Source organism: Pteronotus mesoamericanus, unplaced genomic scaffold (genome assembly GCF_021234165.1).
Source record: "Pteronotus mesoamericanus isolate MK-2021 breed Mesoamerican mustached bat unplaced genomic scaffold, CSHL_Meso_final scaffold_54, whole genome shotgun sequence".
NCBI classification, from domain to species: Eukaryota; Metazoa; Chordata; class Mammalia; order Chiroptera; family Mormoopidae; genus Pteronotus; species Pteronotus mesoamericanus.
Genome location: NW_026555321.1, coordinates 53,335,897 through 53,350,344, shown reverse-complemented (window position 1 = coordinate 53,350,344; position 14,448 = coordinate 53,335,897). Strand labels below are relative to the sequence as shown.

At 41.4% G+C, this 14,448-nt stretch overlaps 1 protein-coding gene across 2 annotated transcripts in view; it reads left to right on the top strand.

Moving 5' to 3' along the window:
* Window positions 1-5,605: 5,605 nt before the first annotated feature.
* The window catches only part of FRMD4B (FERM domain containing 4B), a 196,949-nt gene continuing 188,106 nt past the window's right edge, over window positions 5,606-14,448 (top strand). For both annotated transcript variants that reach the window (XM_054595255.1, XM_054595254.1), the window contains exon 1: window positions 5,606-5,847. In XM_054595255.1, the coding sequence (XP_054451230.1) occupies window positions 5,686-5,847 (162 nt within the window). In that variant the 5' untranslated portion in view covers window positions 5,606-5,685. The remainder of the gene's footprint in view (window positions 5,848-14,448) is intronic.

The window sequence follows — 14,448 nt, the reverse complement described above, 5'->3', positions numbered from 1 at the left end:
CTTCTTTATACAATAAAGATAGCATCTGTCCTCTCCTGTGAGCAAGGAGAATTTGATTTAATAAACTAACAGATGGTTTTTTTTTTTAAGAAGATGGAAAAGTTTTGTTTTCTTTTTTTTTTTTTTTTTTTTCCTTCTAGGAGTTTGCCAAAGATAGAAGCTGGGTAGATACCTTGGCACTTGGATATTATGTGTATCTAGTTTGCAGTGTTTTAAGCTAAAAAGCTGTTGAATGTCATGAAGGCAGCTGCAGAACTTAACCAGCTTACTTACCAGTCAGCCATGGGCTCCGATGGCCATGGCTGATTCCGTCCCCTTCAGATTCCACTGCTCTGAATGCTCCCTTCCATCTCCTTCTGTAGACCAAGACTGAAGTACACACCTTGCTCTTTCAGCCACAGAGTGAGTGTAGGGAAAGCAGGAGAAGAAAGAGGAGCAAAACCACCCAGTCCTGGTCAAGTGAAATTGAAATAGAACTTGTCTCCCCACAAGCCCTCCTGCCTCCTCCTTGGGACAAGAGGTGGAAGGGGGAGGGCAAGCAGACCTGATGAGCCAACTGGGCAGCCTTGCCTCTGCACAGTTGGGCAGCTTTCCCAGAGGCCACAAGAGGTGCTTGCTTTGAAGGGGACAACTTTTCCCACCAAATGCATCCTGTGGTACCAGGGGATGCAGACACATGTTGACTCCTTTAGCTTAGATGTGCAGACATTCCCACAATCCTACCATAAGCCCTTTATTCTCAACCCTGGATCTCTTCAGCTGCCTCCCAGCTGGGCTTCCCTGGCCTCCAGACCTCTGAAGCATCCTCTTCTGCCCTTTTCCCTAACATTGCACAAACCTGAATCCCTCTTGCTGCAGAGCCTTAGTTCTTACAGCTCACTCTGCCTAGGACTGCTAGTTCTCCCTACTCAGCCTTCAGGTCTAGCTGAACTGTCACAGCTTCGGGGAGGCATTTCATCTCCCAAATCCTGCATTACACATCTATGTTACAGCTTCTGTGGCAGTGGGTGCTCCTCCGTATCACTTGTTCAACTGTCTGCCTTCCCTACTCTCCTCCAAGTCCCACTCAAACAGAGACTGTCTCTGTTTTGTCACAGTGCATTCCAAATACTTAACTCATGTCTGTTATGGCATGAAAGCTCAATACACAATTTTTTAATCAGTGAGTGTGTATTTTGAGAATGGATGAACTTCTTTCTGCATTCTCTGTTGAGACAGAGTCATTCATCTGTCAGCTCAGTAAATATTTATTGATTGTCTGTAATATGCCAGTCACTGAAGAAACAAATATGAATAAGGCCCTGTCCCTACTTCTACCAGTTTTTGACCAGGGTTGTCTACCACCCACCTAGGGGCACTCCAAAATGTGTTCTTGTTGCTCTCACAATACTTGGGGGCACTACCAGCACGTAGTGGGCAGATCCCAAGGTCATTAAACATTTTCCAAGCAGGGATTCCTTACTGAGCTTACAGACGAACAGAGAAAAATAGACTCAAGTGTCAGTACACTGTCAGAGCAGCACACAGCCCCAGGACACATCAGCATTGCATCTTGGGCTCGATGTGGGAGGATCTTTTCTCAGTGTGCTTCATCCCCACTAAGCAGCTTTTAATTTAAATGAAATAATAAAACTAGAACTTAAAGTAACAAAATATATATTAGCTTATGGTGAAAATTACTAACTTCATTTTTATGAAAAATATTCCAAAAAGGTAAATGAAAATAATGGAAATGATACTTCAGTTCTTTTTCAAAGGACTTACCTCTTTGTTGAGGTAATGAAAACAATTACATAATGATTGTTGCATTTCTTTATCAATTTGTCTTTTGGGGAGAAAATATCAAGAGGGAAATATGTTTCCCCACAAAACTCATGTGAGAAGAAGAACAGAGTTTAGTGTTTAACTAGACCAGAGTTCCTCAATCTTTGCACTATTAACATTAGGGAAGAATAATTCTTTGTCATGGGAACTGTCCTGGGAATTGTAAGATGTCAAGCAGCATCCCTGGCCTCTACCCACCAGATGCCAGTAACACTCAAGTTCTGACAACCAAGATATTTCCAGACATTGCCAAATGTCCCTTGGGTAGGAAGGAGGAGTACAAAACTGCCCTGATTGAGAGTCCTGTATCATATGCTCATGGTCTATCAGGATTTAGCCACATTGGTGTCACAGGTGTGTAAAGTACAGTTTAACAATGTCCACAGGCATCAGGTGGACTCTGTCTTCTGATGGACAGAGGAGACCTCTGGAAGCTGCTCTATTACCATCAGGCAATTTCTTTCTAAAGACAGGTTGGCATTTGTGCCGCCTTGGTGCTGATTGCTCAAAGGAGAAACTACAGGAGCCTCAGGGATGAGGAAACAGTTTCTCTTTTTCATCTCTAGCAGAACTCCCAGGAGTGTGAGTAATGCTGTCACCTGAAGCAGCTCTGTAAGCCTCCAGAGACAGCTGCAGGAAATTACAGTGAATTGCAGGGAACTCTGATGCTGGAGAGAAAACAAAATGCTCTTCTTAAATTAAAAAGAAAACAGAAAGAAAAAAAACAAAAGATAATTTTGAAGCTAGCTTGATTTAACAAACACCCTTTGTACAGAAAATTTTAGACCAGTTTCAAGGGTGAGTGTCTGAGATCTGGTATGTCCCACTTGGCTACTCCATTTTAAGAATGATGTCACACTTGGGTCACCCTTTTCTCCACTGTTACACATTCATATTCCATTGCCACCCAGTCAGTCCCCTGTGTGAAGGTCCTTGCACTTTCTTCTCTCAAAAATCCCACTGGTGCTACACTCAGCTTCAAATTTTTCCTGCAGGAGGTAAGAAGAAGCATCAGTGTTTATAGAGGTGGAAACAAGATATCTTTTCCTGACTTTGCATGCAGCTTTGAGCATACACTGCACAGAGTCCTCAGGAAAGATCGGCTGTGGTGGGGAAAATCAAGCTCCACAGCTTTCTGGGGACTTGAACAAGATTGGCAATACTACCTCCCAAACAAGTCACTACCAGCTTTAACGCCCAACACACAGAAAGGGATAGGAAAGCAAATGTTGATAATTAGTTGAAATTTTTTAGAAAGATCACACAGTTTACTTACACCATTTTATCTAACTACAAAAAATAAAAAGAAACAATTGCTGATTTCATTGGTGGTTGTAGTTTCTTTTCTTTGTGTGCTTATGTTTTGCCACCACTACATTAAATGCTTTATACTGAATGTTTTATTTAATTTCCCCCAAAACCCTCTGTGGTTAATTGTGATAGCATACCCATTTTATAGATGAGGACATTGAGGCTTTGTGGGTTTAAAGAGCTTGTGCAAGATCCCAGAGGTCTTAGAACAGGGATTTAAGTCGGTTGTGTCTCTCTTAGGAGACTTAGCTCTTAAATACTATACCCTACAGCAGTGGCTCTCAAACTCTAGCATAAGTGGAATCACACAGGCTTCAGGATAACTCAAATCCCTTACTTCATGTCCTGGAGCAGCCTGGGAACTGGCATCTCTAACCAGTTCCCAGTGACATTGCTGAAGCTGCTGGTTCAAGGACCACCCTTTAAGAGCCCCTAATATTCCACATCCTATTTTCTAGAAAGTAGTGTAAGCATTGACTTTGGAAATCTTGAGTGAAAATGACTGAAGCTGTAATCCACCACTGACCTTAGACCTATGCACAAGCAGATAATAGCCATGGTGTTTCCAGAGCACCCCTTCTGAGAGAGAGGTAGTATCATGAGACATGGGTAATTGCCCCGTCGTAGGTTTTATCCTGGTATTCCCTTGGCTGCTGAACATTTCCAAGAACACAGTCACACTGCATCATTTAAAAAAAGAAATGTACCACTACATTCACTCCTACAAATAGGCCATTTTTGAAGTTCGGGAGTTTTCCGTTAGAATTACAGCATTTCTTTTTCAAATTGTCCTTAATTTATTTTCTTTTGATTCAGTAAGACCTAGTATATTCTGATTCTGTGTAAACACTGTGACCATTATGTTGGAAAATATGTTTAGAATGCTAATATAATGAGCACGTAGAGCAGATTTCCTGTTAAAAAAGGATTCACAGACCTTGGATCAGATCTTGTCTCCTATTAACAAATTCAGCCAAAACTCTCAGGCAATTTTATTGATAATAAAAAGAAATAAAAAATAGTAAAAGAAGAAATCTCATTTAAAAGTTTCTTTGAAAACAACAGGCACTTTGAGAACAGATTTTTGTGTTCTTTTTGCTGATTGAGTTTCACCTGAATTAAGATTCCAATGGTACATTTGAAACCTGAAATAAAGCTGATTTACTTGTTGATAATCTGTTCTGAAGCCTTCTGAGCTAGTTCAGGAGAAAGGCTTTGGGCACCTTACCCTTCTGCCACTTTATGGCAGAGATAACAGCACAGGTGTGAAAGTGCCAGTAAAATACAGACAATTGTCTTATAGGTGGATTCAGGACAACATAATAGGCTGAAATGGGCTGCAGTGCTTTCGCTATGAGAAATGTGAGTCTACCAGAATGAAATCAACACACATCCTACTGAAAAATAGACTGGTAGTATGTGCGACAATCCTCAGGATCCCCTTTCCAAATGCTTTGGGCACTATCAATTCCTGGGGGTGGGGGAGACTTTAAAAAAACATTAACTAGTGAGTTCATGGGTGGTGGAATAGCTTCTCCTGGTTTGAGTAGAGAATAAACTACCTATGCAGGTTTGTGCTGGCAGCAGCTGCTAGACATGTCCAGTGGCTGAATTTTCCAGAATCAAACCAAGGATTCTCTTATGAGCTTTTATGTTCAGCAAATAATAAGCAGGAGCTACCTGCTAGAGACCAAGAGCCCCTCCTTGTTTTCTTACAACTGACTGTTGCATTGAAATGAGCACAGTTCTAGGTGTCCAGGGACCTGCCTCCTGGCTGGCAACAACAGGCAAGTTGTCATTTTTTCGTAGACCTGCAAGTTTGGAGCAAAGGCAGGTTCTGGAGCCACACACACACTGTTGCTTTGAGACTGGTATCTTCATCTCCTGGCTCCAGTCCAACCAAGGAAACATTCAGGGCTGTTCCCCCAGGAGTGGGGTCCAAAGGGATGCTATGGAAGATTTCTTTTTCCTCCTGCATGGGTTGTTGCCCAGGGATATTTATCAATGTGAACAGAGCCAGACGCCAAGCACAGACCCTGCAGGGAAAAGTAAGGTGGTCCCCGAAGCAGATTAGGAGACTTAGCGGCGGGGTCCGGGGAGGGGGGGGCGGGAGAGATGTGCAAGCCAAGCGCGCTGAAATGCAGCTCTCCTCTCCGCCTGCAGAGTTGCTCCGCTTACTCCTCTGCCCAGCGCACTTGGGGAGCGCCAGGGGGAGTCCTCGCAGGCCAGGGCTTCCCGCGCCCCAGGAGCACCCGAGGGCTCGCCTGGCAGAGCTTAGCGCAGCTTGCTCGGGGCTGCCAGCGAGCGGGAGGGGTGGACACTGGGCTTGTGTGTGCCAGCCGCAGCCGTTGGTTGGCGGGCGCCCAATCCCGGGGCATGCGGCCGGAGCCTGGCCAGCTCACACCGTGTAAGGCTAGTTTGGTGGATGGCTGACCCCCGGCTACTAGCAGAAGCCGCTGTCTGAGCCCAGGTGCTAGGGTTGCTGTGATCTGCTCGCTCGGCTGCAGCCAGGGGAGCCGGGCACCCCGGGTTCTGAGGGAAGGAGGAGGCATGGCCTCGGTGTTCATGTGTGGAGTGGAGGACTTGCTGTTCAACGGCAGCCGCTTCGTGTGGAACCTGACCGTGTCCACGCTGCGGAGATGGTACACGGAGAGACTGCGGGCTTGCCACCAAGTGCTGCGGACGTGGTGTGGGCTGCGGGACGTGTACCAGGTAAGGCAAGGCACGCGGCGCCTGAAAGACTTGCAGGGTGCCAGGAGCTCTTGGGAAGCCAGTTCCACCTGTATGATTTTTTTCTGTCTCCCTCCACCTCTCTTAAACTCCTAGCGGGCTGCTTTACTCTTGGGTCAAATGCTGAGAAGCTATGGGTAACTGTTGCCCGATAAAGCTTGTGAATTTTTCCCACTGGGCAAAGGGGGCACTTGTGAGTTAGTCCCTGCATATGCAGACATCTGGTGTAGAGTGAGGGTGTGCTGGCTCACACTCAGCTAAGAAAGCTGTAGCTTTGCAGCACAGGGTCTGCAGGAAGCAACCTTGACAGTCAGATGATTCCTTCTTTTTTTTATTTCAGGGACAGTGATTTAAGGGAGCAGTCTAATCAGGGGGGCATTAATGAATTTGCGTTTTACCCCTTTCATTTTATTTAGTTTTCTATCAGGCACCCCCAACTTTTAAGGCAGAGCCAGGAAAAGCTGATTCTGTGTCTCCTGGCTTTGGGAAGGAAGGACTGAAAATTGTGAACATTTGCAGGAAGATGATGGACTGGGGAAGGGAGGGGTGGCCTGGCTGGCCTTTGAAATGCCTACGTTTGTATTTACTCCCTGTCACACAATACAGCCCCTTTATTTCTTTGCTAAGTCCCATCCTGCAGGCAATAAAAAGCAGCAACTTTATTCAACTAGGAGACACATCCTCTCTAGAACGACAGCTTCCCTGGGTTTTTGTGTTTCTTTTAAACAGTCATTTGTAGATTTAGAAGTCATGTGCATTGGTTGTTAATATCTGTGGTTAAAAAAAAAAAACTACATTGCATTTAAGAAGATTATACCTGGTGTTTATTATAGGCATACAGCATCACGGTTTTTATTTTTTTCCTTGTTATGTGGAATAGCTTTGTTGCAGCTTCTAAATTCCCCCTACCCTGGCCCCAATCCTCATATAACTGTAATTTATATCTCACCTCACTGAGTTCCACATGTGACCAGAATCCTGGTTCTGACAAGCCACAGTCTTCCATTACTCAAGTAAAATGAAAAAAACAGCACTTGCCATTAAACTGGGCATCTAAAGAATCAGCGTCCCCTTGTCATCCTTGTTAACAAGGATGATGTCTCTGTTGCAAACCGAAGCAGCATGTGGGGGTTTGACAGTATTATGAAGCTGGGGATATATCCCATCTCACCATATTACACAGATTACCTGGCTTTTTGGAGCCAAAGGTATGTCTGCTCTCAACCTTTTTCTCTTTTGGGAAATCATTGTTCAGTTTGGTCTATAAGATAATTAACCTTGATATTTGTTTTTGCTTTTTAATGTTTGAAAAACTTTCAAAAGGAGAACACAAGTATTGCAGCCAACCACACAGCTGCCATGCCTCTCTCCCCAAAGAATCAGAAGACTTGTGTTTTATTTCTTTTATTATTAGTGACTAATTCAAAAGTGAAGTTTCCAGAAACCTCAGACCCAATGGGTTCTTTATAAGGTTGATCAATAATTTTAAAGCAGAACAGCAACTTGAAGGACTAACTTACTAAACTATAGGTTTTCTCTTTTATAAAATGGATGGTAGCTGAGCCAATAATACCCTCTCATAATAAGAAGAAAGAATATCTAAAATAATGATGCCCATTTTATGAGTCATAAGTAGAAAATGATCTCTAAGTTTAAACTTGCCTGTGTCTTTGGAGAAATAAAATTTTAAAACTATTTTAAAACTTTGAGAGAACCATAGATTTCTTCATTGCACAATATAGTTCATTGTTAGCAATAAAACACCATTTTCTCTAATGCTTTTGAAATATCTAGCAAGAAAGTAGTGACTTTAATTGCATAGAACTGAAAAGAAGTAAAATAAAGTGATTAACACCTTCAGCTCCAAGTTATATAGACATAGGAGTAAATACTACCTCTACCTATGTATGACTGTGAGTTAGTTATTTAATCTTACTGTGTTTTGGTATCATTGTTTATAAAATGAGAAATATGATAATACTAATCACAGACATTGTTAAAAGAAATAACATGTAAGATATTTAGAGAAGTACCCAGAGTTTTGGAAGCATTCAATAAATGTTATCTGTTCTGTCAGTTAGGACTCATTTATTATAATAGGAAGCCCAATTCAACTAACCTACAGAATAAAAAGAAGGGACTTTTGATACAACTGAGAAGTTTAGCAGTAGAATGAACTTCAGGTATGGTTTGATCAGGACATAATGCTTGTACCCCATGATTCTTTCAGCCCTGTCTGATTTGTGTGTTGATTTTTCCTCAGCTGATTTCTTCCCTCAGGAGAGCAGACAGCCACAGTAGTTTCAAAGCTTAGATTCATGTACCAACCCTTCAGATAGAAAGAGAATGCCTCATGTTCACCAACTACCAAAATATTTTCCAGTTCGTACTCTGTGGGTCAACTGAGGACCTGTGCCCACCCCTAATGTCATGCACTGATTGGCACAGGGAATAGGATTATAATAAATGCATTCTCAGTAAGAGTGATATGGTCCCCAAAAGGCAAAAATAGTTTCCTGAGGGTAGGAGGGAACAAAAAACCTTACTCTTTTTATACATACAACAGATATACAATACATGAAGAGATACATAGTATGTCCGTGGCCTTAGAAGACAGGGTAGGGGAAACTAGCTAACAAAAAATCTGCCCTGGCATGTGTGGCTCAGTGCATTGAGCACTGCCCTGTGAACTGAAAGGTCACCAGTTCAATTCATGGTCAGGGAACATGATTGGGTTGTTGGCCAGGCCCCCAACTTGGGGTGTGCGAGAGGCACGGATCAATGTTTCTCCTTCACATCAATGCCTCTCTCATTCTTTCTCCCTTTCTTCCCTTCTCTCTAAAAATAAATAAATAAAATATTTTTTAAAATCTAAACAGGTTTCTTAAGGGGGTGATAATGAACAAAATACTAATAAACACTGAATTATATTAATTGGTATAGGTATGGAGGAGAAATAGGTATACCTATTTCTGAAGCTGGGAGTGAGGTTGGCCACCAGACCACCACGTAGTAGCCAAACAACAAGAGAGGGTCAATGCTTGGTTGAAATGCAATCAGCAATGTTCACTGCACCTGCATTATTAGACTCTCAAATCTAGAGCTCCTTAAATAAAATAATGAGTTGGTTTTCAAAGTAAGTACAAAAGATTCTTGCATAAATACATTTGTAAGTATTTTGCCACAGTAATGTGAGTTAAGGAGTTTGGGACTCATTATTAGGAAATCCATATTGCTATCCCATCATTATGAATTCTAAACCATAGAAGGTAGTGTTCCATTGGACCACCCAGCGTTCTGGCATATGAACTAGAAACATACACCAGAGACTCACGTATTTTATTGAACCAAGCTTTTTTTATCATCTTGATAATAAAAAGGTGTCATTTTTCTTGCTTCTTGTCTGAATGGTCTTGTTTGTAAGGAAATCCAGACCTCAATCACTCTAGAAAGAAACAAGGGTGGGGGTGGAAATATCCTTTACATTAAATACCTGGCCTTCCCCTGGGGTGTTTTGTTTATTCATATACTATAAGTGATATAAGATCTCCCACCTATTCATAAGGAATTTAGCAACAACCTATTGCCTGACTGGCAGCACCAGGGAGGCATAATTTATTTGAAATGGAACGCTTCCTCCTCTTCTAGATACTGGAGAGGCAGGTGCCTTAATTTGCCAATAACCATGAATAATTAAGATACAAGCTATAAGGCACTTCTGTAGTAATGCAAATAAACGAAAAGCAGGCTGAAGATACACTGAGCTGCCTTTTAACAAATATGTACTTTGTGAGTGAAGCTTTGAATTAGGTTAAAGGTGCCAGTATGGAATATTCACCTTCAATTTTGAGCTAAATGCTAACAATTGATTTGTCAGCCATATAGCTATCCTGCTTATATCTTGCCTGGATGGATTGCATTATAGCTATTAATTAGGTGTTACAAGTTTCTGATAGGAGAATGTTGTTTTAAAAAGAATCAACACTCTTTGCTTCTTATTAAGGGTGACATGTCTGACGAAGCCCTCAGTTGTGACAGGATTAAGTTTTCACTTCCTTCCCAATGTCTCAAAAGTAGAACTTTGTACAAGCCCTGAATGAAGTCATTGCCTCCAGCAGAGGCAACTTGGATAGAGTCCCGGATATTTAAGTGACTGGTAGAGGCTGAGCCCACTCTCCTGAGGTAGGCTGCTGACACTGATGGGGTAGCATGCAATGCAGAACATAGCAGAGACTCCAGACTCAAACTTGAGCAAATTTGACCTTGAGAAAAGTTTGTTCCCTCTTTGAGCCCCATTTCCTCATGGATTAAAGGGAAGAACTGTAATACATGCACTGTGGAATAGGATCAAAAATTCATGAGATAACATGAACAACACTGAGCGCCCTGACTGGTACAAGCAAATGCTCAATAAATGTTGGTCCTTAGTTACATAAAGTACTTAACACCAAGCCCATAGAAAGTACATGATAAAAGGTAGCTAATAGTAATACCCATTACCATTGTTTTCATAGGTAAGAATAGTTCTCTGGACACTGAATTCTCATCTTTACATGTGATGATGTTCAGTAAGAGAAACTATGGAATTTCCACAGCAGTGTATATAAGATGGATCTTGGATATTTGTATTTGTCTTCCATGTAGCAGATCCATATTCTCTTTAAGCCCATTATATAAAATCTAGGAGACCATAGACAGTTTATACTAAGGTGATAATCTCATTATTGCAAGACACTGATGATCCATAAACTTGTAACACCTGAATTTAGCAACCTATCACATTGGATGGGAAAGACCAAGTCTCCCAAAGAGCAACTTCTCACTGAGCATTCAGTGACCTGTGTGCATTTCAAACCATCTACACTTTGTTTGCTCCCACCTTTCACTCTCCACCATCCTATGAATTATAGAGACTAGATGGGGGCTGACAAACTATGACCCACAGGAAAAAACTGACCTACCTTTGTGTTTATAAATAAAGTTTTATTGGAACACAGACTTGATCATTCATTTACATGTTGTTTAAGGCTGCTTTCTCACTATGGTAGAAGAATTTAGTAGTTGTGACTCAACTACTTAGAGATGACTGGTTGAGACAAAGACTGTATTGGCTACAAAATCAAAAACATTTACTATGAAGCCCTTTGCAGAAAGAGCTTTGCCAATCCTGAACTAGAAAAACATCAACAACAAAAAATGTTTCGGTTAGAGAATGCTACAGGAAATCCAGAGCTTGATCACAGAAAAACAAAACTTAAAGGAATAAGCAAGAATTTTCTCATGAAAAACTTAGTCACCAGGAAATTAATAAACAAATGATGAATGCTCAGTTTACTTTTACTGGGTTTTTCTTGTAGAACATAATAATTGGAGTTATATATTGGTTCATTTGTCTATTTATACCTAAAAACCATCAGTGTTCACCACATCCAGTTACTGTGCCAAGGTGTTAGCAACACAAAGTCAAATAGACATTTTTCTTTCCCTCCTCAAAAAGTGTATGGTCAAGTAGAGGAGACAGGTAAGGAAGTCAAACTGTATGGAAAAGCTCTTCCCAGAGTGCTTTAGGTGCACAATGGAGGGATCTAAATCAGACAGGGGTAAAAAATAGGTGCTGAGAGGAGCCAAAGAAGTTTCCTAGAGTTGAGCTCTAGCTGAGGTTTGAAGGACAAGGAGGAGTTCGGTAGATGAAGAAAGGCAGAGGGTATTTCAGGCATGGAAAGACATGGCTTTCAGGAATTTTAAAGCTTTTTAAGGTTGATGAGGGAGAGAGAGAGAGAGAATCAAGCAGACAGAGACATTTTGGGAGAGAACATCTGAACTTGATTGACCTTGTATTTTAGGATTAAGAGTTTGATGTTTTTCTTCAGAACTTTGGGGAAAAGGGAGAAGTTGGTAGAGAACAACACTGATGGCACTGACTGTTTCACTGACAGATTTGGGAGAGGGTGACATAGCAGAGGTAGGAAGGGGAGGGCTTTTGGAGGCTGCTGCAGTGAGGAAGGTTTATAAATCAGGATAGGATAGGTTTTGCTATAGCAACAAACAGCCCCAGGATCCTAGTGGCTTAAAACAATAAAGGTTTATTTTTGGTTTATACTACCTGTCCAGTCACAGGTTGGCTATAACCTCTGCCATCACTATCACTCAGGCTCTCAGAATGTTCCAGAACATTGCCAGTAGCCATGATAGAAAGTGAAGAACTCTTTGGGCCTTTTCATTGGCGATTAAGTGCTCAGTCCCAAAGTGGCTCATGTCACTTTTATAGGTCACTGGTCAGAGAGGGGCATGTAAACCACTCAACCACAGAGACCAGGGAAAGCATTCCTTCTTTGGAACAGCATGAATGTTGATACAGATTTGGTTCCTTAGGAAGATGATTATGAACTGGAGATTACAAAGAGGGAGTTTACTCTGAGGGGTCACGTTCTGCAGGAGGGAACAGGAAGAGGCAGAGTTTAGCAGAGAAGACAGACTATAATTCAGCTCAACAAAGCCCTCTGCTGAACTCATGGGTAGCTCTGAAACTGGGAATTGTCCCCAGTTGGAACAAGAAGGCTATATATTTCCTTCTTCTGCATCAACCTATCATTGTTAGTGGGCTGCCCTTGAGAAGGCTGTGTGACCTTGGACTAAGCAGCTCTCTCTGAGGCAGGGCAATTCCCAGAAGGACATGAGAGCTGAGAGCTGTCAGCTCACAACAATCTCAAGGGCTGATAAAATAAGTCTGGATGGCACATCACAGCAACGTCTACAAATGACTGCCCAACAAGTGCTGGGATCAAAGCCTGGACTAAGGTGGGGCCAGTGGGAAGGAAACAGAGAGTAAGGATTACATTGAAGGGAAGGATGTACAAAAGTCTAGCTTTAAAAGATGGCCTAGCTATCAGAGCGGTCTCCTGACTGGGTTCCTCACACTGCTAAAGGGACAGGTAGCCATGGAGTCAGCTAGCAGTAGTAACACATACAGAAAGGAAAGAAAACTTGGCTGATAAATTGTTCACTTACTGCTGAGCAAATTCATTTTCCACCTTTTCTGGGTTGAACCAGAGATTGCAATTATATGGCAGGAAACTAGGGTGCTAAGGTTCCCAAAAACTGGGAAAGAAAACTATCTTAATGTTTTAGCCCATCACCTGATATAAATAAATTTCTATAAGACCATGACATTTATTTAGCATCAACAAGATTAGTGTCAGGATCTTTGAAGTGATTTTTGCACCTTTGTTGCACAGCTTGAAAAGCACCAAGTTAAGAATAGACTCTCCCACCTTTTCAAATTGGTGTTTGTTTTTCTCATTCCATCTTTTCCTGGTGGAACTATAGCATAAAACAGCTTTATATTCATTGCCTATGTACATATATTCTGAATGATCAGTTGTGATGTCCAATTCAGTTGTTGTGGTAAAGTTTCAGTAATTCATACAGGGAATAGACATGTATTTCTAAATTTTATAAACAGCTCTGGCTGGTGTGGCTTAGTGGATTGAGCTAGAGACTGCAAACCTAAGGGTCGCCAATTGAACTCCCAGTCAGGGCACATGCCTGGGCTGCCAGCCTGGTCCCCAATAGGGGACACTCGAAATACAACCACATATTGATGCTCCTCTCCCTCTCTCCCTCCCTTCCCCTCTCTAAAAATAAATAAATTAAATCTTTAAAAAATAAAAAAAGTAAATATTATAAACAAAACTATATTACTGACAGCATGGAAAAGAGGCAGAAATTAGCCTCCATACAGAATTATATATGTGTATCTATGTGCAGACATAACATATACATTGTTCATCATTGAAATAACCTTTGCCATGAAAGAAATTGGAAAATGTGGAAATGAAATAGTACCATCGTCCCCAATGTCCTAATCATTTTTAAGTCTCTTGAATTTTATGTTTGGGTAAGTAAAGCTTGTTGATTAAATTATTTTTTCTCGTTAACTTGTGCTTTTATACCCTCATTATCGTGATTCAACTAATAGCTACTAATTATTAAACAGCTCCTGTGTGCTAGGCCTTGTGCTTGGAATTATCTTTTTTTTTAAAAAAAAAGGTTTCTGGAATTTTCCAATACACAAAAATGTAAAAGATAATATAGAATAAACTCAAACATCCACCACTCAGTTTTAAGATATCTTAATATTGTGTTATATTTGCTTCAGATACTTTTCATAATACAGTGAAATTTTACAGAATTAGTTGAAACCACCTCTATACCTCCCTCATTCCCTATAAATAATCTACACTGAAGTTGGGGTTATTCTCTTTTTTAATTTTTTTTATTGTTCAAGTACAGTTGTCTCCATTTGCGCGCCACCACTCTCCATGCTGCACCCAACACCACCTACCACCCTCAATCCTTCCCCACTTTGACTTTCTCCATGGGTCCTTTGTACATGTTTCTTAACTTGATCCTTCCCCTTATTTTCCCTGTTGCCCTCTTCTCTCCTCCCCTCTTGTTACTGTTGGTTTGTTTTTCCTCTCAGTGTTGCTGGTTTTATTTTCCTTGCTTGTTTGTTTTCTTCATTAGGTTCCACTTATAGGTGAGATCGTATGATATCTATCTTTCACCCCCTGGCTTATTTCA